The 23,933-nt window shown below is 41.8% G+C and overlaps 1 protein-coding gene across 5 annotated transcripts in view; it reads left to right on the top strand.

Moving 5' to 3' along the window:
* Positions 1–606: 606 nt before the first annotated feature.
* The window catches only part of GOLGA1 (golgin A1), a 35,423-nt gene continuing 12,096 nt past the window's right edge, over positions 607–23,933 (top strand). For 2 of the 5 annotated variants that reach the window (XR_004983418.2, XM_036412068.2), the window contains exons 1-13: positions 608–753; positions 1,550–1,599; positions 2,896–3,190; positions 5,885–5,975; positions 8,131–8,205; positions 9,387–9,484; positions 11,592–11,624; positions 13,669–13,797; positions 14,277–14,446; positions 14,965–15,076; positions 15,782–15,907; positions 19,257–19,352; positions 22,408–22,503. Coding sequence is in view for 4 of the 5 variants with exons in the window: in XM_036412068.2 (XP_036267961.1) it covers positions 3,056–3,190; positions 5,885–5,975; positions 8,131–8,205; positions 9,387–9,484; positions 11,592–11,624; positions 13,669–13,797; positions 14,277–14,446; positions 14,965–15,076; positions 15,782–15,907; positions 19,257–19,352; positions 22,408–22,503 (1,161 nt within the window). In the remaining variant the exon portion in view is untranslated. Of the gene's footprint in view, positions 754–1,549; positions 1,600–2,895; positions 3,191–3,744; positions 3,932–5,884; positions 5,976–8,130; positions 8,206–9,386; positions 9,485–11,591; positions 11,625–13,668; positions 13,798–14,276; positions 14,447–14,964; positions 15,077–15,781; positions 15,908–19,256; positions 19,353–22,407; positions 22,504–23,933 lie in introns of those variants that run through there. The other 3 variants (XM_036412069.2, XM_036412071.2, XM_036412070.2) reach the window with 3 other exon arrangements.

Here is a 23,933-nt window from a genome sequence, read left to right as displayed (position 1 = left end):
CACTGTATAATAAGGGTATGATTCTGGAAGCTTTTCTTTAAATGGTGCATTCATTATACGTGCCCTGGGCTGCGATATAAAACGTGTAAGCTGCAGCAGGTCCTGGGCACAAAAGTGAAAACACGAATCCCAGGGCGCGAGGTACCATGTACGGGCTTCCGTGTGAGGAACGCGGGGGTACGGACTTGGAGTGGCTGCCGCCTCCTCAGTGGCCTGCGGCTGCGTAGGGTGCGTGGGGCTGGGGTGCGGGGGGAGGCTTAGCCGCTCCGGGAGGCCCCGCGCAACCACGACCCGAGCCTTCCCTCCCGCAGACCACCCGCCGGCCGCCCCACTCCCAACAGGGTTCTCCCCTCTTTTGCACGAGGTTCCTCCCACTTCCCCATCCCGCACCGCTTCCTTAAAGACAAAAAAACAAACAAGAAAGGCTGCGGCCACCCCGTCACCATCCGCGACTCGGCCGCCCGCCCGCTCGCTGACGTGGCAGGGCGGCCCGAGGGAGCGAGCGCCCAGCCCCGCGCCTCCCAGCGGATCCGGCGCAACCGCCGCCCGAGCTCGCGCCGCCGTCCGCGGAGACCGCTCCCCGGCGCATGCGCGCGGTGGGCGGGGCCCCGCGCAGTCACTTCCGGCTCGGGCGCGAGTGCGGTTCCGGGTCACCGCCCCCGCTCGCCGGCCGGCCGTTCGCGCTGGTGACGCGGCCCGGCGTCCGCGAGAGGCCCGGAGGCGGGGCTCTGCCGGCTGCCCCGAGAGCGGCAGGTGCGCGGGCGGGGGCCGGAGCCGCGGGCGGGCCCCTCACTTTCCCAGGGGACGGGGTCTGCGCCCACCGCGGCGGGGACGGGGCTGCCCCAGACCCCAGGCGGGGGGCGGTGCCGGGGGCTGAAGGGCGGGGGTGGGGTCCGGCGGGCTCCCCGGTCCCGGGCGTGCGGAGCCGGTTCCGGGATCCCCCCCCCCCCCCACGCCACCTCTTACTAGCCACTCCTCTGGCCTCAGTTTCCCCCCTGTCAGAGGGGAGGGACGTGGGTCCCGCCCTCCCTGACAGTCCGCGCTGAGGCAGGTTTGGAAGGAGCTGGAGTGACTGGGATCCGGGCTGTGGCGGCAGGGACCTGCCTGCCTGCCTCCCTGGGCGTTGAGCAGCTGTCTTTTCCCCAACTTGGCCATCTTTCTCCCCAACCCCCCGCGACTTTCTCAGGGCGACTCAGGGCTCCTCGTAAACACGGTGACTCAGAATCAACTGAGAAACCCTGGCCCCGGGAAATCGAAATCTCATTCAAGCTGTTTCCCCCAGGGAATCCCAGTGCGGAGTCTGTTTAGGCACCGACGGCAGTGAGAGGTTTCGCTCTTTGTTGTGCCTGTGAGTGAAACTCTTAGGCAAATCACAAATACAGAGAAGACCAGGGCGAGGGAGGCTGGCTCCCTGAGGTTCGTGTCAGTGACAGGTTTCTCTCTCTCTAATCGTCCTCCCTACTTTGCCAACCTGCCCAGCCCCCCTCAACGTTTGGGCCTTACCCTTGGAGAGAAATAGCCAATGCATTTTATCTTTGTCTTCATGCAGGACAGAAAACTTTGACCTCCAAGCTGTTTTAAGTCTAGCAGATAAGCCAGGTGAGTCCGTGGTTTACAGACATTGAAGGTAAAACTTTTGAAGACTTGTACCGGCTTAAATGGATGGCCTGAAGAGGTAAAAAGTCATTTGTAGATGGTAGGTAACAGAGCTTGGATATCCTCCAACAAAACATGAAAAGTTGGGGTTCGAGCCAGAGTATTCGTGTTTTATACACCGTTGGGAGGAAAAGGCATTTGAGTCTCATTGTTGAATATCATGAAAAGAAACTGATTTGAGGTCAGTTTAATCATATGATTAAATCAGCATTTAATCATAATATTATGAAAAGAAACTGTTCGAGGTCATTTTAATCATTCTTACAGAGAACCACAAAGCATTTCCAGGAAACGTTTAAGGATATCTGATATCTATATAATATAGTTGATGCCTCGCCTGGTCTTTGCCAGGTTCTGGTGAATAGCTGATTGCAAACCATCTGGGAACATTACACCATTACACCTTTTCCTCACATTGAGTTACCTTATTTTCCGGTGTATAAGACAACCCCCTAATTTTACAGTTAAAACATAGGTTTAGGCCTATATTCGCTGTATAAGACTACCCCCCCCCCCTCTTCCGAGGCAACACCAGTTCTTTTTTTAATAGACCGCCTCTCTAACTCAGCAAAACCAAGCAGGCTTTTTATGCATGCAAATTCTACATGTTCTGTACCTGAAGCTACACTGTGTTCTAGTAAAAAGCCTGCTCAGATTGGCCATGTTTTTGTCTTCATCTTAAAGACAGCAATACTGAACTGTAGTTAGTATTATTGGGAGGTTTCAAAATCATTATGTGATGTTAATGTTTACCTTGGAAATTTTTACTTAATGTGCCATAGCCAACATGGTGTACTAAAGAAAAAGGGCCCTGGCTGGTATGGCTTGGTTGGTTGGAGCCTCGTCCTGTAAACCGATAGGATGTGGGTTTGATTCCCTGTCAGAGCACATGCCCAGGTTGTGGGTTTGATCTCCGATTGGGATGTAAGCGAGAGGCAAATGGGGGGAGAAAAAAAAAAAGTAGGGACTTGTGAGTCAGAATCCAGAGTTCAAATACCAGCCCTGCCACTTGATCACACAATCTTTGGCAGATTACTTCACCAACTCAAGACTGAATTTCTTGATCTGTATATGCACATGAAGTGCCTGAGTGCTTTTTAAATGTTTAGTAATAGTTTTCTATTAAGTATACATGGGAAATTGTGAAACTTAATTTTGAAACCTGAAGCTTAACATAACAACTCAGGTGTGAAATCTCTCCATTGTTTAACTCAGAGTTCTCTTTCATCTGATTTATAGATTCTGTGTTGCCATAGGTGACTCACATTGAAGACGGAATGCAGCTAGCCTGGATGTCTGGAACTTTTTAGACACCTGTCTTGGACTTCTTGGTTGCTGGCCTAAAGACTACTTGGTGCCTTAAGAGCTGCTCACCAGGACAGCATAGCCGCACAGCAGAATGTTTGCAAAACTGAAGAAGAAAGTTGCGGAAGAGTCTGCTGTTTCCCAGAGGCCAGGAGGTGCTACTAGGATCCCCCGGTCGGTGAGCAAGGAATCCGTTGCCTCTATGGGAGCTGACTCAGGAGATGACTTTGTAAGTATCTTCATAGTTTTTAATATTTGTTACCATCTCAATATATACTTAAAATAAGATTTCAGGGATCGTTCCAATGTGTATGTATATTTGTATATGTATATTTTTAAAAAAATATGTGTATGTATGTATATTTTTAAAATATATATATATTTTTTATTGATTTTTTACAGAGAGAGAGAGGGATAGAGAGTTAGAAATATCAATGGGAGAGAAACATCAATCAGCTGCCTCTTGCATACCCCCTACTGGGAATGTGCCCACAACCAAGGTACATGTCCTTGACAGGAATCAAACCTGGGACCTTTCAGTCCACAGGCCAACGCTCTATGCCCTGAGCCAAACCTATCAGGGCCCAATAAGTATATTTGTTAATTGAAAGGTTATTTGTAGTTATGATTTTTCATATTCTGAGGTGTTTTCCTGTTTATTTTTTCTTAGGTTTCTGTGAGTTCCTTTCCATATTCTTTACCTTGTCCTCTTTTCCATCTGTGCATCTAGTGCATCTTCTTTTCCATTTCATTTCTCAATACTTTGGTCTGTTGTCTCTATAGACACATACACTTTAAGCCATTGTTGCTTAACAAGGTCTCTGAGGTGTCATGTTGAGTGAGCCAAAGTACACTCCTTTATTGGGAAAGTTGATGAAAAGATGGCACTGATGACTGCAGTATGTCCCTTATTCGTAAAGTACCTTTGTGGTTGGAAAGTTTTCAAAAAATGAGGACATTGCTGTGTAAGGTAAATGTTAAACCTTAGGATTAAAAGTATGTCTTTAGCATATGGCAGGATCCTCTTAAAGTCAGATAACTTTCTCAAAATGGTTTGTAGTACTTGAAATATGTAAAAAAAAATATGTATATAAAGTAAAAGTAAAGTATAAAGCATAAAAATAAAATGACAGCTTGTTCATCTGTCACTTATTCAAAGTACTAAAACGTTATTGATACTGTTGAAGCTACTCATATGCTCCTTCTCGGTTCCCTTCTCCTCCCTCCCCTCCAGATAACCACTATCCTAAATGTTGTGTTATCATTCCCCTGCTTTTTAAAATATCCTACCAGATATGAATATATTCATAAGCAGTTTGTTGTTTAATGTTGCTTTTTTTGAGCTTTATAAAAAATTATGTACTATAGTCTTCTTGGACTTCCCTGCCCCCCTGCTCATCATGTTTCTAAAATGCATGTGTGTTACATGAAGCTGTGGTCCACTTATTTTTACTGCTGTATAAGATCCCAGCACTTGAAGACAGTTTATCTCTGTCTACTCCTGGTGACAGACACTTGAGTTGTTTCCATTGTCAGATGACTCATCTTCCTCCTTTCTTATACTACCTGTCTGGGTCAGATTACATGGCAGAAGCTATTAGGTTATTGGGATGAAACAATAAGACTACCAGATCTAAATTATCATTGGCCTCCTATGTTTAACAGGAAATATAAATGCACATTTGATTACCAGGCTGAAGGATATAGTTTTAACTCTTGAGTTCTGTGACAGAAGTACCTGCATGCTGACATGCTAGATCACATGTGTCAAATACAAGGCCCGCGGGCCAAATCCGTCCCGCCAGGCCTTGCAATGTGGCCCGCACCGCGCTGTCATCACTGCACTCCGCTGCGTTTCCATCACAATGACAGTTTATGACTGTTCAGTAAACCATTCGGCCTGCGATTTAGGCTGGATTTTAGATTTTGGCCCCTTCTCTGATTGAGTTCGACACCCCTATGCTAGATGAAGGCTCTCATCTCGAATGCATCAGACATACAGATTGGCCTGAATACAGGATATACTTTGCTTTGAGATTTCTAAAGTAATTGATTTGAACTTACTATATGTACATTCTGATCCTGCACTATTTTCATACACTTATACCTGCTGCATGTAGTTCTCCAACCAGATGTTTTTCCTCTGGCATCTTAAATTCTAAAATGAACAAAATTGAATTCAGTAACTTCATTTCCAAGCAGTTAACAAGTAATGAAGCAAATATGGGAAAGCACCTGCGATTGTTAAAATGAATGTTCATTAAACCATTCATCCTACTCGTCTGTGTTTTTAAAAATTTTATAATCAAAGGTAAAAATATAAAGCAAATTACTTATTAACAACAGTAAGCAATGACCAAAATAATAAAAATAATGTTTTAAGATAATGTGGACTGTTGAGGAAAATTTGATTCACTCGAGAGCTTTGAATGACATCTCTTCGTTTTATAGATGAAGATACTGAAACTTTATCGATATCAGTAATAGTTTCTTCCTCACAGACCAGCCTTCCCCTCTTTATCATCACAGAGCTCTTCCCTCTTTATCCCAAGACTTTAGCTTTGGAATAATAAAGTGACTTCCTTTTTCTTTTTAATCACTGAAAACATATATTTCATATTATGTACTTGGTGTAATAAAATCATAATGGGTTTGTTCACCATCATTTATTTCAATACCATGTATACAAACACATAATTTATTTGTTTAGCGTCTCACATCTCCTTTGTACTGTCAATGGATATAGTATTGCTTCTGCTTTATAGGTTGATGAGCTAGGATCCAGGTAAGTTAAAAAGCTTTTCTGTGATCACGAAGTGTAACCCAACCTAAAATAAGAGTCATCGCTTTCTGGTTCAGTACTGTGATCTCACACTTCCAGAATCCCATGTATGAATACTACTTCTTGTGTCTATCTCAACAGGCTTCCGATGGAAGCAGCTCCAGAGAAGATCTTTCGTCTCAGCTTTTGAGAAGGAATGAACAGATACGAAAATTAGAGGCAAGACTTTCTGGTATGTCTAAGAACTCATATAAAAAAACAAACAGGAAATTTTCCTTTTCTGACCCTCTCTCCCTATAAAATAGCTACATAGTATAATCTTACCGTTATTTTGATTTTCTTAGTAAAGAAAGGAGAAATTTGTACCCCCTTTGTTTCTTCTTTTGTTAATATACCACATACCAATAGTATAAATTCAAAACTGAGTTTTAAACTTTAAAAAGCACACAAAACTTAAGTTTTCTGCTCCTGAGGTTTCTAGCCATGGATATAAAAGGTATTAATAGTGTAAGTAGAACAGATTTGACTGTCTTTTTAGCTTGCTTTCTGGTGGAGAGGGGTTGAAGATACCATTTACATGGGATGACCAACACATGTTGGGTTCTTCAACACCAGAGGGATTTGGTGCTCTGTTGCCACTTGCTATAGCTACATATCACCTATGTAAGTGTTATTCCGGTCTGGGCCACATTTCAATAGTATTTCTAACTCCAGCAGTAACTCTCGCTGTGTTTTTTTGTGTGCCCTTTACAATTTACACAACTTCCATTATATCCTTTGCCTGAGCAGGTCATGTTTGTGATAGAGTGTGAGTTTTTATTTTATTTTTGCCAGTGGACACATTTGAACGCTTCATCCTGTGACATGGTTAGTGGTTTCTGTGTTTCTTTTTGTCCATTGGCCTTATGGCCATTTTATTGGAGTGAAAGCAGTAGACTGCAAAATTCCCCAAATTTTATGAGACATCTCTGTGTTTGTTCAGTTATCAAAGGTCCATAATGTAGCTCCCAACTTCTAGTTAGTTTATTATCATTTTGTCCTCACTGTAGCCTTATTAGACCTAGCAAGGTTAAGGTCACACAAGTAGTGGGCGGTAGAGCTGGGATCCAAATCCAGATTTGCTTGGTACTAGAGTCCATACTCTTTTTTAAAATATATTTTGATTGATTTCAGAGAGGAAGGGAAAGAGAGGGAGAGATAGAAACATCAATGATGAGAATCATTGATTGACTGCCTGCTGCATGCCCCACACTGGGGATTGAGCCTGCAGCTCAGGCATATGCCCTGACTGGGAATCCAATCATGATCTGGTTCATAAGTTGATGCTCAGACATTGAGCCATGCCAGTTGGGCTAGAGTCCATATTCTTAGTTACAGTCTGCTTTAAACTCAGTTTTTACTGTCCTCTTACCCTCTGGTGTAAATAGTATCAGCAACACGGGTGAAATAATGTTTAATGTTGTGGGGAAACTATAAAATGACATGTACCCTCCCTAATATACAATAGAAGGAAGACTACTCTGAGCTTGACTTAGGTTAGAGAGGAAGAGTCAGGGGAGAGAACTGACATTTACTGAGCTCACATTTGTCCTGGGTAATTCCAACAGGCTCAGTATAAATAATAATAGCAGCTCCCCTTTGTTGAGCACTGTGTGCTAGGTGCATAAGGCATATAAAATTGTTTATTATCTAATGCATCCTTTGAGGTAGGCATTCTTATATCATCATTTAATAAATGAAGAAATTAATACTTAGGATCAGTCATTTGCTTAAGGACTGACAGAGTGGGGATTTGAACTAAAGCCTGTCTACTTTTCCACTATACCATACTATCTTTTTTGGCCACTCAGATAACTAATTCTAACTTTCACCTTTAAATAGCATAGGTAGCTCAGTTCCTGTGTGGAAAGGAAGCTGACTTCTAGAACATGAAGCATTTTCACTTTACAGTACTGTAGTAAGGTGTCTGCTAGTGCCCTAACCACTCTTACTCAGTTTTATGGACTGTACACTATTTAGGGAGTTCCCGTTGATTTATCCTGCTAAGACTGGAAGGGGAAGTGAAAACTGAGATTTGAAATTAAGTATTGAGATGATACTGGTTTTCATAGCAGGGCATTTCTGAATACCAGTCCAGGACCAATTCTTGTTCTTTATCAAGGCTAAACAAAGCTGCCTGTTCGTATTCACCATTCACACCTTGGATAGTTTGTACTACTTGTTTGCCTGTCTTGTTCATTGTTATTGGGAGGCTGTCTGCCTAGCTATCCTTACCAGGAATAGTTTTCAGGCTGAAAAAATCATCACATTTTCATTCATTTTTTTGTTTAACTTCCTTTCCTGATGTTTGTCCATTCCTGGTATGTGCCTCACTCTCCTCACCCAAGACTATGCTGAACAGGTCCGAAACTTGCAGAAGATAAAAGAGAAGCTTGAAATTGCATTAGAAAAACACCAGGATTGTACGTATTTTTTTTTCCTGTTTCCTTCCTCCCCCCACTATTTTTAGGGTTTAGTTTTTTTAAATGAAACAATTGTATATGGTTAAGTTTTTTACATTGTCACAGCTCAAATCTTTATTGTATGAGTAGTATCCAGTATATCTTAATTAGGTTGATATAACATTTGTTTGGTATTTAGTAACATACAACTTGTATTTATGGGCATGTTGCCTTATGGGCATGTTTCTTAGGAGAAGGAAGCTGTGTCCAGCCAGTTGACTGGTTTATTGGTAAAATGCCTGGCCCTGGGATCTAAATCAGGAGACTTGGTTCTAGCCATAGCTGCATTCCTGCTATGTTTCAGAAACGGGGGGAAATCTCTAGCTGTCATCACTCCTCCGCCAACAATAGAACATACATTTTGTTTATTCTACCCTAAGTCACATGGTATTCTTTGGTCCAATCAAAGAAAATGCTAACGGAAGTAGAAAGTTATTTTCAGTTGATATATACTAAAAATTTTTTTAAAAAGAAAAACCAAGTGAAATATTCTTGTGTGTTGGTTTGTTTGATTTTTGTTTTTCCTTTTAATTCTATAAATTGATAATAGCCATCACCTAGCAACAGCATTGGTGTTTTCTTGCACCTTAGCTAATTCAGTCAGTATTTTTTTTTTAAATATATTTTATTGATTTTGTACAGAGAGGAAGGGGAGAGATAGAGAGTTAGAAACATCAATGAGAGAGAGTCATCGATCAGCTGCCTCTTGCACACCCCCTACTGGGGATATGCCCGCAACCAAGGTACATGCCCTTGACTGGAATCGAACCCGGGACCCTTCAGTCCCCAAGCCGAAGCTCCATCCATTGAGCCAAACCGGTCTTGGCTCAGTCAGTATTCTTTCATTGTACCATTTAAAAGTTACCTTTTGGCATTTTCCTAAATGTATATACTTGATTATTACCAAAAAAAAACAAAACAACAAAAAAAAAAAAACAGGAAACAAATAAACAAAAATGATCGCCTATTTCTAAGACCAAACGATTCTGGGAAAGTTGAGATGGATCAGGTTTTTCCCAGTCTCATAATTCATTTATGTGACGTTGGCCTTTTTGTTAGGTGACAATTGTAATCACATGGGTTATTTGTGATGCTGTTTCTGAAATGTTTCCATATCTCAAATAAAGCCTCTTTGTTAACAGCTTCCATGCGGAAATTTCAAGAGCAGAACGAGACATTCCAAGCCAACAGAGCCAAAATGGCAGAAGAACAGGCTTTGGCATTAGCCAGAAAAGACCAGGTATTTTATATTTGACATTGCCTAAGACTGGAGAAAAAATTTCACATGATTTTTTTAAAAATCATGACCTAAACCTGGTAGAAAATATTTGCAACCTAGGAGAAAAGAAATGCTATATACAGGGTGAGGCAAAAGTATGTTTACAGTTGTGAGTTCATGAAACAGTTTCTTGTATTAATTATTATTGTTTTATTTTCCTTACAAACAACTGTAGGTCTACTTTTGCCCCAACCTGTATGTTTTTTTGAGATTTCATTTGGCCTTGGGGTTGAATATTATCAAGAAACATTACAGTTATAATCATAAAGTATGTCCAGAATGTGAGATTATCATTCTGCAACTGTGTAGCCTTGTAAAATGGAGAAGGGAAATTGTGTGTCCATAGTCTGATAGTAAGCCCAAGACAAGGAAAAAGATCTCTGTCCTCTCAAAACCTGTCTCAAAACCTAGGTCCAAACACTTCCTTTGACAATGGAGAAGATGATATCCTGCTAGCCATCATTCATGATGTACATAGTTATTACAGTCTTTGTTCCCATATTTCTTCAGCTTCAGCTAGCTAGACAGAAGGGAATTCCTATAATCTCACTAGAATTATCCGTTGAAAGATGCTCAATGAATAACAATAAGAAAGGAAAATAATGCTGTTTATTTTGTGCAGTGGCATTTTAAATTTAAGATAAGCATCAAGATATTATAATGATAATCCTGATTTTTTAAAGATGGGGCCAATTTATTATGATGCATTTAAATAATATATAGCCCTAGCCTGTTTTTCTCAGTGGCTAGAACATTGGCCCATACACAAAAAGGTCTCGGATTCACTTCTTGGTCAAGGGCAACGTACCTTGGTTGCAGACTCACTCCTCTCGCATGCCTCTCAGAAGCAAAGAGAGACAACCAATTGATTTATCTCTCTCCCTCTTCTCCTACCCTTCCACCTCTAAAAAAAAAAAAAAAAAATCAATGGAAAAATATTTTCGGATTAAGATTTAAAAATATATGTATATATGTAAATATATACATATGCATATACATATACACATTGTGTGTGTGTGTGTGTGTGTGTGTGTGTGTGTATGTGTGTATATTTTGTTGGGCGAGGAGTAACAAAAAACAAAGCAAAACAGAGAATGTATACTTTACCTACAGTAGGTGGGTTGGTTGATTGGTTGGTTTTAAAGTTTGCATTTGTCTTCTAGGACATTACTAACCAGAAAACAAATCATTCACCATTACTGTACTTAGTGGCTAACTATGATGGTATAAGTTTATATAAATTAAGAAATCTAAAATTGGTAAATTCTGATTGTAGGCATTGGAATATGGCCTTTCGTACCAGTGGATATTTTCCCCCCTGTTCAGTGATTTGTGCATATTGGTAAAATCAAGATGAGAAGGAAAATAATTATTAGGAGTTTCTGAAGACCTTCCCCGTTAGTAAATTAATTTCTAAACATCAATTACAAAGTTATCAACTCAGCTGGTCCCAGCTACTCATCCCAAGAAGTTATGATAGCAAACATGGAAAACCACTCGGGAATAAGCTGAAAAGCTGCATCCAAACAGCACAGATAGTTTTGTTTGGGTGCTCTAGTTAGTAAAAATCTACAGGATTATATTTGTATTCTAGAGTTTTATAAAAAGTTCATTTTCTTCTTTTTCTTAGCTTTCTTTCTGTCTTTTCTTTTTTTTTTTCCTTTTTTTATCCTCACCCGAGGATATTTTTCCTTTGATTTTTAGATAGAGTGAAAGTGATAGGGAAAGACAGAGAGAAACATCAATGTGAGAGAAACACATCAATTGGTTGTGCCTCTTACACCCTGACCAGACCCTGGCCAGGGAGGAGCCTGCAATTGAGGTATGTGCCCTTGACCAGAATCGAACCCGGGATCCTTTGGTCTGCAGGCCGACACTCTAAGCACTGAGCCAAACCGGCTAGTATGGCTTTCTTCATATTAAGACAACTTCAAGTGTTTGTTTTTTAATTTGTTATTTTGTTTGGTGGGTTTCTTGGGGGGTGGGTAGGTTGTTTTATTTTCAGAAAACCTTGATATTATTGATACTCTTCCCTGGAAATTGTACTTTTTTTGTTCTTTTGCCTTAGGAATGGTCACAAAAAGTGGAGCAGCTTGAAAAGGTTAGTTCATCTTTGATTTTGTCTCATTCCGACTGTGGGCCTCTTCTGCGGAGCTTGGAAATGGATTCTGCAGTACCCAGTGTACTGGTATCTATACCTCTTGGAAGCGGGGTACTAGATGATTACACATTGACTTGAAAAACTTGTGTCTTACCCTTTGATTGGTGGGCATGCCCCGTCCAGTATACCCTCCACCCCTCTCTTAACTGTCCGTGTGTGCGTGAAGGCTGATGGGACCTACATCAACAGGGATCCATTGCCCTTTTGCTTCTGATTGGGTTCTGCCAGTGGGAAACACTAAACGAACTGTGTGGAGGAAGAGTGGGGTCAGAGTGTTCATTTCCCCAGCCTTCTCCATATGGGATCCCTTCCGGTTAGTTTTATCCCAGGGTCAAAGGTCACAGCTTTAGTTGGAGCTTTGTTTACCCTCTTGACATAGTTTCTTTCTCTAGGTTTCTGGTAACCTCTTCATCCCTTTGTCCCTTCCTGTCCATCTGTTACTAGCCCATTTTCCCTTTTGGATTTTGTAACTCTGCCCACAGCTTTGAAAAGTCCCTTTATTAAACTCTTCTCAAAGTGCCTAACCTGAGTCTGCCATCTGTCTCCTGCTGGGACCCTGACTGACACTGTGGAAGCAGGAGGGGCACTTTTGGAGGAGACAGTGAAAGGAGTGCCCTTCTCCCAGCTCAGCATGGAGCAGATAAGACACAGATGAGGAAAATTAGTTATTCCAGCACCACAGCTTTTCTAACACTGTGTAGATGCTTAAGTAATGCATTCCCGGCTCCCAAACATGAACAGTAAGATGAAGTTTCAAGCCTACAATTAGAAAAACATTTTAATTTAAAATAATCAGTAGTCAACACCCTGAGCCTGAATTTTATGTTGCTACTTTATTCATTCCTTGTTTTCATTGAGTAATCCTAAGTTACTCTTCATGGTAGAAAAATTATTTCTTAGATTGGTAGGTTGCTGGTTTGATTCCAGGTCACAGCGCATGCCTGGGTTGTGGGCTTGATCCCTCGTAGGGGTTGTGCAGGAGGCAGTGAATGGATGCTTCATTTTCACATCTGAGTTTCTCTTTCTCTCTCCCTTTCTCTTCCTCTCTCTCTCTTAAAAAAAAAAAAGAAGAAGAAAAGAAATTTTTTTAAAGAAAATGAAAAGTTCTAAGCATGGTATTGATGGTCTTCTTAAACATGGTGGTATAGATTAGGTCAAAGTTTTCTTATCATAAGAAACTTAAGATTGTAGCAATTAAAATTCTCATTGGACTTTTTTTGTCTTAAAATTATGGCAAAGGGGGATCCATATAGGACTGATCTAAATAAAACCTACTTCAGTTCACTAAGGAGATTGTCTCTCTTCACCCCTCCCCATTCAAAGGAGGGATTGGAAAGTATTTTAGACAGGGAAAAACTAGACACACCTAGGTCTTTGAAGCCACTTCATTTTTGGAAATGTTATTTTTATAGACTCTTTTAATTTTTTTTTTCAATCAAGAATTGGAAACTGCAATAGCAGGGTTTGTCCTTAAGAGAATCCATCTTGGCTGCGGGGGGGGGGGGGGGGAAGAGGGGGAGGAACAAAAAAAAGAGAACCCATCTTGAGAAATTATCATTTAGTAAATTGTAATCTGCTGAAATCAGTCATGTCTAATTTTTGTTGGCTTGCTCATTGAAAGCTGTTCTACTTAAATGCATCTGGTTTTGTCAGGGCATTCAATCTCTTACTCATTATTAATGCTATTCAGCCAGTAGAGCCTGTCACTGAGAATAAACATGTAAAATGGATATCTGGAATTGTTAATGAATCTTAAGATTTTAAAGGGTGAAGTAATTGTTGTTCTTATTGCTCTTATTCTCAACTGTCATTTAAAACATTTATTTTTTAACTTAAAATTAATGCCGTATTGATCATATTACTGTAAAGCTTCTTATTATCAATTTTTTTTTGTCTACTGACAAGAGATTTTTATTCAGAATTCTACTTACATAATATGATTTTAATGTCTTAGTTGCCTGAGTTGATATCTTCTTCCAAATAGGAGAAAAGGTTTCTGACAGCTCAGTTACAGGAAATGAAGAACCAGAGTTTGAATCTTTTCCAAAGGAGAGATGAAATGGATGAATTAGAGGGGTTCCAGCAGCAGGAACTAAGTAAAGTAAAACACATGGTGCGTATTTTTGTTTTAGTAGCTAAGTGCTGAATAGATTATTCATTATTCTGATTTTGCTAGTCATCACCCTCTAAGTGCTGACAAACCCCAGTAGTCTTTGATATTAATTATATTTATATTAGAGACCCAGTGCACGAAATTCATGCATGCGTAGGGTCCCTAGTGACTGCCTCCCTTCCCCCAGTTGCCTGCCACTGCCAGCCCTGCCCCCCCCACCCCCCCCACCCCCCCCCCGTTGAACTCCTGATTGAGCTCCCAGTTGAGGGAACAATTTGCATATATTAGGTTTTTATTATGTAGAATATTTTTCAGTTTATTAAAGTGGAAAAGTTCTGTTTCATTTTCTTTATTTTTTTTCACTACCGGGCATATAAAGCCACTCAGAAACTCACAAGTTTGTCTTATTTATTGGTCCAGAGTTTTTTTAAGTTACATTTCTTAGTAGTGGCTCAATGAAACTTTTATCTTTGTGTCAGCTTTTAAAAAAAGAAGAAAGTCTGGGGAAAATGGAGCAAGAGTTGGAGGCACGAACCAGAGAACTTAGTAGAACCCAGGAAGAGTTGATGACCTCCAATCAGCTATCGTCAGACTTGAGACAGAAGCTAGAAGAATTGCAGAGACACTGCTCAACGCTGGAAGCGCAGAGGTTCTTGCTTGGTCTGTGGGGCCCATGGGAAGTGGTGTTAGTGTAGCTCTGGTTAGAACCTTCCCACCATTCCCCATTACTCATTGCAATACTTTCTGATCTCAGTTCTGGCAAAGGTTTATGGGCTTGTCCTTATCTGCCTAGGGCTTAGGACCGCCCCCCTAAAACACACACACACACACAAAACAAACAAAAAAAAAACCCCCACACATCCTCATTCCCCTTCCCCCGCCTATGCTCAGAGCCCCTCCAACTCTGCTGAGAAATTTAGTGTGTTTTAGTTTGTAAGCCATTAAGAAACCACAGACAGATACCTTGCTTAAATCTGAGTGGAGTTTTTCTCTTTGGGCTCTGCTTCAGAGAGAGAGCTAAGGAATTTTTTCCATTTTTTTCTAATCTTCACATGGTAAATGTTCGCAGCCCTGACATATAAAGAAACAGCTGTATTTTTCCTGTGGAAGAGAGTTTCTTAGATGAGCTATCCAAATTTATTCATTGTCTGCTTTCTTTCAATGAAGAGATCTTGTGACAGCTTCAACAACAGGTGCAGAAAGTAAGATTGCAGCCCTGGAGCAAAAGGAACAAGAGCTCCAAGCATTCATTCAGCAGCTTTCCATTGATTTGCAAAAGGTAAATAGAACAAATAAAACAAAATAAAAAACAAAAAGGTAAGTAAAGTTCTAGGAGGGGACCCAAGCTGGGGCTAAGGTATGAGATGCACAGCAGCTCTCTGAGGTCCTTGTGCTGTGAGCCAGGGTGTATATCATTTGTTTTATAACTTCTCTCTTCAGGCAGATGATTGGCATCATTACTGCTTCATCCAGCCTCATGGAGCGCTATAGGTTATTGTAGGCTGGCTGGGATTATCTTGCATGGGATTATCTCTGCTGGATTTGACTAATGGGATAAAGATGCAGGTCCTGTTGGACTGTGGATTAATAGGATTAAACACTTGCTTGTTGAGAGTGTGAGGAAAAGCGTTCATTTAGCTAGTAGATCACAGTACAGTGGAGTAATTTTAAGAAGGAGAAGCATCTTCCCAGGGTCCTGGCTAGATTCTATGGAAGTAAGAGAAGCTCCTTCCCAGGTTGTGGGTTGTTTGAGGCAGGCATTTGTCTCTTGCTGCTGCATGAGGTCTGAACTGGATACCAAAGTGGTGCTGGGTTCTGATTTTGTATCTTCTATGTCCCATTTTCAGGGAAGATTTCCTGGCAATATATTCTTGTGGCATTCAGTTGAGAACAGAATTTCTGGGAAATGCAATGGTCCTCGAGGGGACCAGAAGGGGGGGAGAAGGTATTTACAGTGTAATGTAATCTCTGCTTTCACCTGCAGGTCACTGCTGAAACTCAGGAGAAAGAAAAACTTATCACACATTTGCAGGAGAAAGTCACGTCCTTAGAGAAGAGACTGGAGCAGAACTTATCAGGAGAAGAACATGTGCAGGAACTCCTGAAAGAGGTAATTAGCTCTCTGGGCCAGCCAAAGTGGGGAAGGAGATTTTATACAATCCTAGAGTTTCAGGTCCTGAGAGTTTGCTAACAGCTTGATGAGAAGAGCACTCTCTCCAACTTTGGATTGTCCTGCTTACAGCAGAGAGAGTCTCATGTCACCTGTGTGGGACATGTTTTCCTCAGGAAAAGCTTTCCTCAGAGATGCCTTTGAACAAATAGCATCCTGATCACCATTCAGCCCACCTAGGAATTTACTCCAGCTGGACTGTCTTGTCTTATTGCTTTGCTCTCCTCCTCCCTTTTGCACTTTCCATTGGCCAAGGAACCACCTGTTACCATCTGCCTTTGGCTTCAGCACAATTGCCTTGGGCAGCAAGTGGACTCTCCTTAGCTGAGAGGAGGCTATTGAGAAGACTTACCTTTTGCTCAGGTCAGTGATGTAGATGAACTTGCTTTCTCATCAGGTCTGAGCTCATTGCCTATATTCCACTCCTTTTCCTCTTGTTTACCAGTGATTGTCCTCACCATGACAAAGGTGACAAAGCCAAGGCCTTGGGCCCAGATTGCACCCTCACTTTCTGTCTTTAGTTCCCACTAAATACCTCTATCTCCACTGCCACAACAGCCTGGTTCACATTATAAGTCTCCAAACTGGCCTACCCAGCATCAGTCTCTCCTCCTTCACCCTCTGTCAAAGTTATTGCCAAATAACTTAAAGACCTTACACAATTCCCCTGCAATCCACAGTGAGTATAATGTGGATTCTAGAGTGTAAATTGATTTCTAGAACCAGACTAGGTTTGTATCTCACCTACAGGCAGTCCTCGGGTTACATTGGACTCCACATACATCGTTTTGTGGTTACATCGCCATCTTCCATTTACAGTATTTATAATAATAAAAAGTTCGGTCATGTCAACATATGTATATATGTTCTTTATGTTTTTATTATTTACTACAAGTAAATGTTAGGAATTGATATCTTTCTTTTAAATTTTTGTTACTGTTTAACTTCATTACTGCTGTGTATGTGCTCCATGTGAGTGATGTAGGTGCTTATGACTTACAGCGAAAATTGCATTATATTGCGCCATAGGAACGCATCTCCAATGTACCCAAAGGACCTACTGTGTTCTATTTATTGGTTTGTGGCTTAAAGCTAACCATGTAATCTCTTTGTGTTTATTTTTCCTCTGTAAAATAGGGTTATTAGTTGTACCAAATGCATAGAGTTGTTATTAGGATTAAATGAGTTACAATATATGAAGTGGTTAGAATGAGGCTTAGAACATATTATAGTAGTGTCTTGATATAATTCAGCTATCTTCTATATATATAAAAGCCTAATATGCAAAGTGTCCCCTCAGGAGTTTGACCTACTGGAAGTACGATCACTCGCTATGATGTGCACTGACAACCCGGGGGTGGTGTGGAACAAAGGAAGGCCCTGGCAGGCCTCAGGGAAAGGGAGGCCCTGGCTGGCAGCTGGCAGCCACTAGGGACCCTGCCCATGCACAAATTTTGTATAATGGGCCTCTAGGCTATGTATATAAAATCCTAAGTGATCTTTCGACCATTTGACCATAGCTATGGGGATCAGGGGAAGGCGACGCCCCCATCACACCTCTGTACTGACCACTAGGGGGCAGACGCTCAATGCACAAGCATGAAAACATGGAATATACTGATGAATCTCAGAGGGAAGTGGGGGAGTGGAGAGGGTGGGAAGAGATTAATCAAACATCTTATATGCATACTAGAGGCCCAGTGCACCGATTCATGCACCGATGGGGGCCCTTGGCCTGGGCTGCGGGTATCAGGCAGTCCGACATCCCCCGAGGGGTCCTGGATTGCGAGATGGTGCAGGCCAGGCCTAGGGACCCCACCGGTGTATGAATCGTGCACCTGGGCTCTAGTTAATATAATAATCATTATTGTGCCATCATCATTATTATAATATTTAGTGTGCATAATAGCTACTTAGGGAATTTGTTTAAAGTATGTATCTCTGGTCCTACCATTGGAAATTCTGATTTCTGGAATAATAGGTCTGGAGTAAAGCCTCTTGTTTAACACCCCCCCAAATAAGTTTTAATGCAATGTTTAGACAACTCCACTTTGAAAAATATTGCCTTCAGAATTAAATTCAAGCTCCTTTCTGCAGCATAAAAAACTTCTCATGACCTTGCTCTTTGCCTCACTTTCTAGTCTTGTTTCTTGACTTGATCCCACCATCACTTTATCTTTTAGCAAGTTGTAGCTTCCAAATGTCCCAGGCTGTTTCCACCTTCATTGGTCCTCCCTCTGTCTGGATGCTGCCCCCTACTAACTCCACCTCCCATCCCTGGCCACCATGAATTATGGAAATTCAGGAAATTCTATTTCCCTGCGGCCATGAGCATATCCTGCTCTGTACTCTTTTTTTTTTTTAATATATTTTATTGATTTTTTTACAGAGAGGAAGGGAGAGATATAGAGAGCTAGAAACGTCAATGAGAGAAAAACATCGACCAGCTGCCTCCTGCACACCCCCACTGGGGATGTGCCCGCAACCCAGGTACATGCCCTTGACCGGAATCGAACCTGGGACCTTTCAGTCCGCAGACCGACGCTCTACCACTGAGCCAAACCGGTTTCGGCTCTGTACTCCTTCTTGTGGGCACTATTGCATTCTATTATATAACTATAGGCCTGGTGCATGAAAATTCATGCACTGGAGGGGGGTCCCTTAGCCTAGCCTGCCCCCTCTAACAGTCTAGGAGCCTTCAGGGTCAGGAAGTGACCTGGGGATCAGGGGAAGGCAATGCCCCCATCACACCTCTGCTGCTGCCACTGCTGGCAGTGCAAGCCTCAACTGGCCCTGGCTACCTAAGCCTTGGGTGGCCCTGGGCAGCTGGGCAGCCAACATCCAAGGCATGCCTGTGCCTCGGGCAGGCCCTGGGTGGTGGGGCTGAGGGGACTGGGCTCTGCCATCTTGTGGCTATGGGCACCACTATCTTTGAGGGTGTGACAGTCAATTAGCATATTTCCTCCTTATTGGCTCTGGGCACCACCATCTTTGAGGGCAGAATAGTCAATTAGCATATTTTCTCCATTCACTGTGGGTGCCACCATCTTTGCAATGGCGTGAGGGTCAATTAGCATATTACCTCTATTAGATAGGATTGTTTTGCCCTAGCCACAAGGTCAAAGGACTGTGTCAAATTTATCTGTATATACTTGATGATCTGTGAATTTTATCTTAATGTATTTGTGTACCTTGAGACTTACACAAATCATAGTTATGTTGTGAATATCAGTAAATATTTATTCAATGAAGAAATGACTATTTTCTTTTACTCTTCTTCCACTTACAGAAAACAGTTGCTGAGCAGAATTTGGAGGATACCAGACAGCAGCTCTTGGCAGCCAGAAGCAGCCAGGCCAAGGCCATAGACATCCTGGAGACGCGGGTATTGACCTCACTGCCAGTGATCACATTGTCTGGGTGGTAACCAGGTTGGATCACTTGGTTGTGGCTGAGAATCTCCTTGGGTCAAAGGTTTCCTTTTGAGGGGACTGGTTTGTTTGTTTGTTTGTTTGTTTGTTTGTTTAATGTATTTTATTGATTTTTTACAGAGAGGAAGGGAGGGGGATAGAGAGCTAGAAACGTCGATGAGAGAGAAACATCGACCAGCTGCCTCTTGCACACCCCCTACCGGGGATGTGCCCGCAACCAACATACATGCCCCTGACCGGAATCGAACCTGGGACCTTTCAGTCCACAGACCGATGCTCTACCACTGAGCCAAATCGGTTTCAGCAAGGGGACTGTTTTTTTGGCTCTTACTTATATTGAGTTGAGTTAGTCATTTTCTTCATTTGCCACATTGTCATCATTTTTCCACACAAAGTTGTCTTCTTGTTTTATCTCCATTTCTCTTCCTCCCATAGGAAACCATTCTGACATGGTTAATAGAAATCCTTCTATTGGGTTTTCCTAAAACGTGTGGCATTGTTTTGTGTGCTAATTTATGTAAATTATGTAGCTATGCATAGTCTTCTCTTAGCTTCACCTGCTCCATCTTCTGTCTGTGTCCATATCACTGCACTTACCTACTCTACTTTGTAGTTATCTACTAGATGATAGACATACAGATTGCCTTCTTCCTGTCACCACAGGTCACACTGCAATGAACATCCTTATCCCTGTCGCCTTAAGAAGGAGAGAGAATGCATGTGACCTAATGTGACTAAATAGGATAAGGATGTTCCCAGCAGGGCGGCTTCTGGCTCTAGTCCCCAGTATGACCGGGATTCCTGTATCTGAGGGCTTTTCCAACACTGGCATTTCCCAGCATTTTCTTTTGCCAGTTTAAGGAGTGAGAAGTGGTGGGAGGAGCAAAGGATCTCTGTGGGGCCTCCTTTATGAGAGCCCTAATCCCATTCTTAAGGCTCTATCTTTATGACCTAAGCACCTCCAAAGGCCCCACCTCATGATCTCACCATATGAATTTGGGAAAGGGGACACAGACTTTCAAATCATAGCAGTTTAGCTCATTTTGTAAAATTTCATTTCTTGATAAACATATTTTAAGGTGTATTTTTCTCTAAATACAGTTTTGTTTGTTTTATTATAATTCTATTTATTTTATTTTATTTATTTATTTTTTAGAGAGAGAGTGAGAAACATGATTTGTTTTCAACTTATTTATGCATTTATTGGTTGATTCTTGTATATGCCCTGATGGAGGATCAAACCTGCAACCTTGGCATATTGGGATAATGCTTTAGCCAACTGAGCTACCTAACTAGGGCAGTTTTGTGTGTGTGTGTGTGTGTGTGTGTGTGTGTGTGTGTGTATCCACTTTTTGTTGTGGTATTAAAATATATATAATGTAAAATTTATCATTTCAACCGTTTCTAGGTATATATTCAATGTATCTGAGGAACCATGAGACCTAAAAACATTCTCTTTTAATCGGGCACTTGTCCTTGACAAAGCTGCCACCTTCTTGTGCTTGTTTTAATAGTAAAGTTCCCCAAGGGCAGAGATGATTCCACAAACAAGAGAAATTATCAGAGATAGCTTGAGTCAGATCAAAATGGCCCATTAGAGAGGTAAGCCTAGCTAAGTGCTGGGCAATATGTTGTCATCCTGTCCATTGGGCAGGGCCAGGTACGTCCTAGTCAGACTTGGTCGATGTTCAGTGAATGAATGGAACCAAAATTGTGTCATAACAGTAATCCTATTTCTGAGAATCTGTCCTAAGAAAGTGATTCAAACCAGGTCAAAACATTTGCATAAATATTTTAACTGCTGTACGGGAAGGGTAGAGAGATCTGGGCTAGATAAGAGATCAACTGAAGAACTTGTATACATGCATATAAGTACAACCAATCGACACAAAACTCTGGGGAGGGGGGAGCAATGTTAAAATATGTACACAGATAATTAATCAAAAAAATATTTTAACTGCTGTACAGTTTTGGATGGGAAAATGGAAACAACCCAAGTGCCAACACAGGAGGCAGCAGTGCAGGAAATTCCAAAACATCCTTTGAGAAAATAATCTAAAGTCTGCCAACCATGTAGAAACACAGAAGAAAACTTGAGCGAGGAGGAAAAATACAGTTTTACTAGAATTGTATACAAAGTAATTTATTTTATTTTATTTTTTAAAATATTTTTTTAATTGATTTTTCACAGAGAGGAAGGGAGAGGAATAAAGAGTTAGAAACATCGATGAGAGAGAAACATCAACTGCCTCCTGCACACTCCCTACTGGGGATGTGCCCGCAACCAAGGTACATGCCCTTGACCGGAATCGAACCTAGGACCCTTGAGTCTGAAGGCTGACGCTCTATCCACTGAGCCAAACCAGTCAGGGCTGTTATTTTAAAAAGTCACAGAAATAGACTGGAAGAAAAGACATTAGGATGATAGTGTTTTATAGTATGGGTATTTTTTTCCAATAAAATTTTCAATTTTGTACCTGATTTCTGGCTTAAATTAATTTAGTTTTTAAAGCCATTAATTGTTACTCCAGCTTTTTTTTTTTTTTTAGATAAGGAAACTTTTTTTTTTTTTTTTTTTTTTTAAGATTGTCTTTTTTCATTTATTTTGCAGAGGGAGGAATACCCACCAATTGGTTGCCTCTTGTACAGGCCCTGCCTGGGAAGCAAACCCACAACCTTCCTGTCCATTGGACTACGCTCCAACCAACTGAGCCACACCAGCAAAAGAATGCTTCTGGCCTTAGCCAGTTTGGTTCAGGGGATAGATCGTCGACCTGCGGACTGAAAGGTCCCGATTTTGATTCCAGTCAAGGACCTATACCTCGCTTGCAGACTTGTTCAATGGCCCCAGTTGGGGCACCTGTGGGAGATAACCAATCGATGTGTTTCTCTTGCATTGATGTTTCTCTGTGTCTCTCCATCTCCCTTCTACTCTCTCTAAAAATTAATGGAAAAATATCCTCAGTTGAGGACTAACAACAACAAAAGAATGCTTCTGTTTCTACTAAGGTGAAAGAACTAGAGCAGAGCCTGCAGGCCTCTGAGGAGAAGCTGAAACAGAGCAGAGACGCTGTGGCTGCTCAGGAATCTCAGATTCAGGAGCTTGTAAGTAGCTATTGTGCTGCTGTGGTCTAGGCCCTCGATGCCTTCCCTTATGCCTTTGCAGCTACCCCAGCTTCTGGAAGGGTACCTGGGCCTGACTTCATATACACTTGTGCTGGGTGTGGGCAGCTGGGCAGCTGCATGTAGAAGGAGTCAGGCCTGCTGGAGGCTCTGAGTTACCCAGAGAGGCAGGGACTGGCTAATTCCCACCTGACCGCTGGCCGGAGGGCCCAGCCTAGTCGTGGGACTGTTACAGGTGGAAACTGCACTGGCAGTCAAACCTCAGCTTTCAGTCAGGGCTGAGGAGAACAGGTCCACGCTTTGGGGAGAGGTTGGCTAGGGCTGGCCAGTTGTCACAGCCTCAGAAGAAGTGTTGAGTTAGCAACTAGAGAAATAAAAACAGCATTTGTTACATGGTTAACTTGTCCCAGGCTCTGTGCTAAGTATTCTGCACATGTTTTCATTTAGTCCTTGCAGCACATCTAAGAGGTATGCACTGTTACCCTCATTCTCTAGTCTAGAGCAAGCATGTCAAACTCAAGGGCTAACATGGGCCAAATAAACAAAGTTTAAATTTATGTGGGCTACAAAAAAAAAAAAGCTTCACTTTTCATAGAAACGTAGGTTTATTCCGATAGAGACATGCTGAATACAAGGGCTGAAACGAGTAATCATTAACATAAAATAATAGAACATTTTAATAAAAATATTTTTTTCTTGAACATTAACTTACCAGACACTGAATAGCTGCAAGTGTAATGCAAATAAACCTATATTTCTTGTTTTTCGAAAGCGAAATTTTTTTTTAACATATTTTATTGATTTTTTACAGAGAGGAGGAGAGAGGGATAGAGAGCTAGAAACGTTGATGAGAGAGAAACATCGACCAGCTGCCTCTTGCACACCCCCTTCCGGGGATGTGCCCGTAACCAAGGTACATGCCCTTGACCGGAATCGAATCTGGGACCTTTCAGTCCGCAGACCGATGCTCTACCACTGAGCCAAACCGGTTTTGGCGCAAAATATTTTTGTTGCTCACACCAAACAAGTCAGTACAAGACTAATGATGTGGCAATCGGCTGCTAAAATATTCACTGCTAGTATTAGTGGACAAGAATGGCATGCCTGCACATAAGGCGCCTAAGAGAAATAAATACAACACAATTATAGTAATTAGTCATTAGGGAATGTTGTAGTTTGTTATTAATAAATAAAACAGGATGTTGTAAAAATTAAGTTACGAAATTTTTATTAAAACATTTCTTATATACCGCTATATTGGCTGGGCCACAAAAATATTCATCGTGGGCCGAGAGTTTGGCATACTTGCTCTAGAGGAAGCAGGCTCAGACCAGGCTGCATCCTTCTCAGATCAAAGCCCAGTTCATCACTGGGTTGGTTATACTGCCTCCCCCGGGGAAAGCTGCTGCCAT

This window comes from Pipistrellus kuhlii, unplaced genomic scaffold (assembly GCF_014108245.1).
Source record: "Pipistrellus kuhlii isolate mPipKuh1 unplaced genomic scaffold, mPipKuh1.p scaffold_m20_p_43, whole genome shotgun sequence".
Classification (NCBI taxonomy): Eukaryota; Metazoa; Chordata; class Mammalia; order Chiroptera; family Vespertilionidae; genus Pipistrellus; species Pipistrellus kuhlii.
The sequence above is the reverse complement of the archived record's forward strand: the minus strand, read 5'-3'. Positions and strand labels throughout refer to the sequence as shown.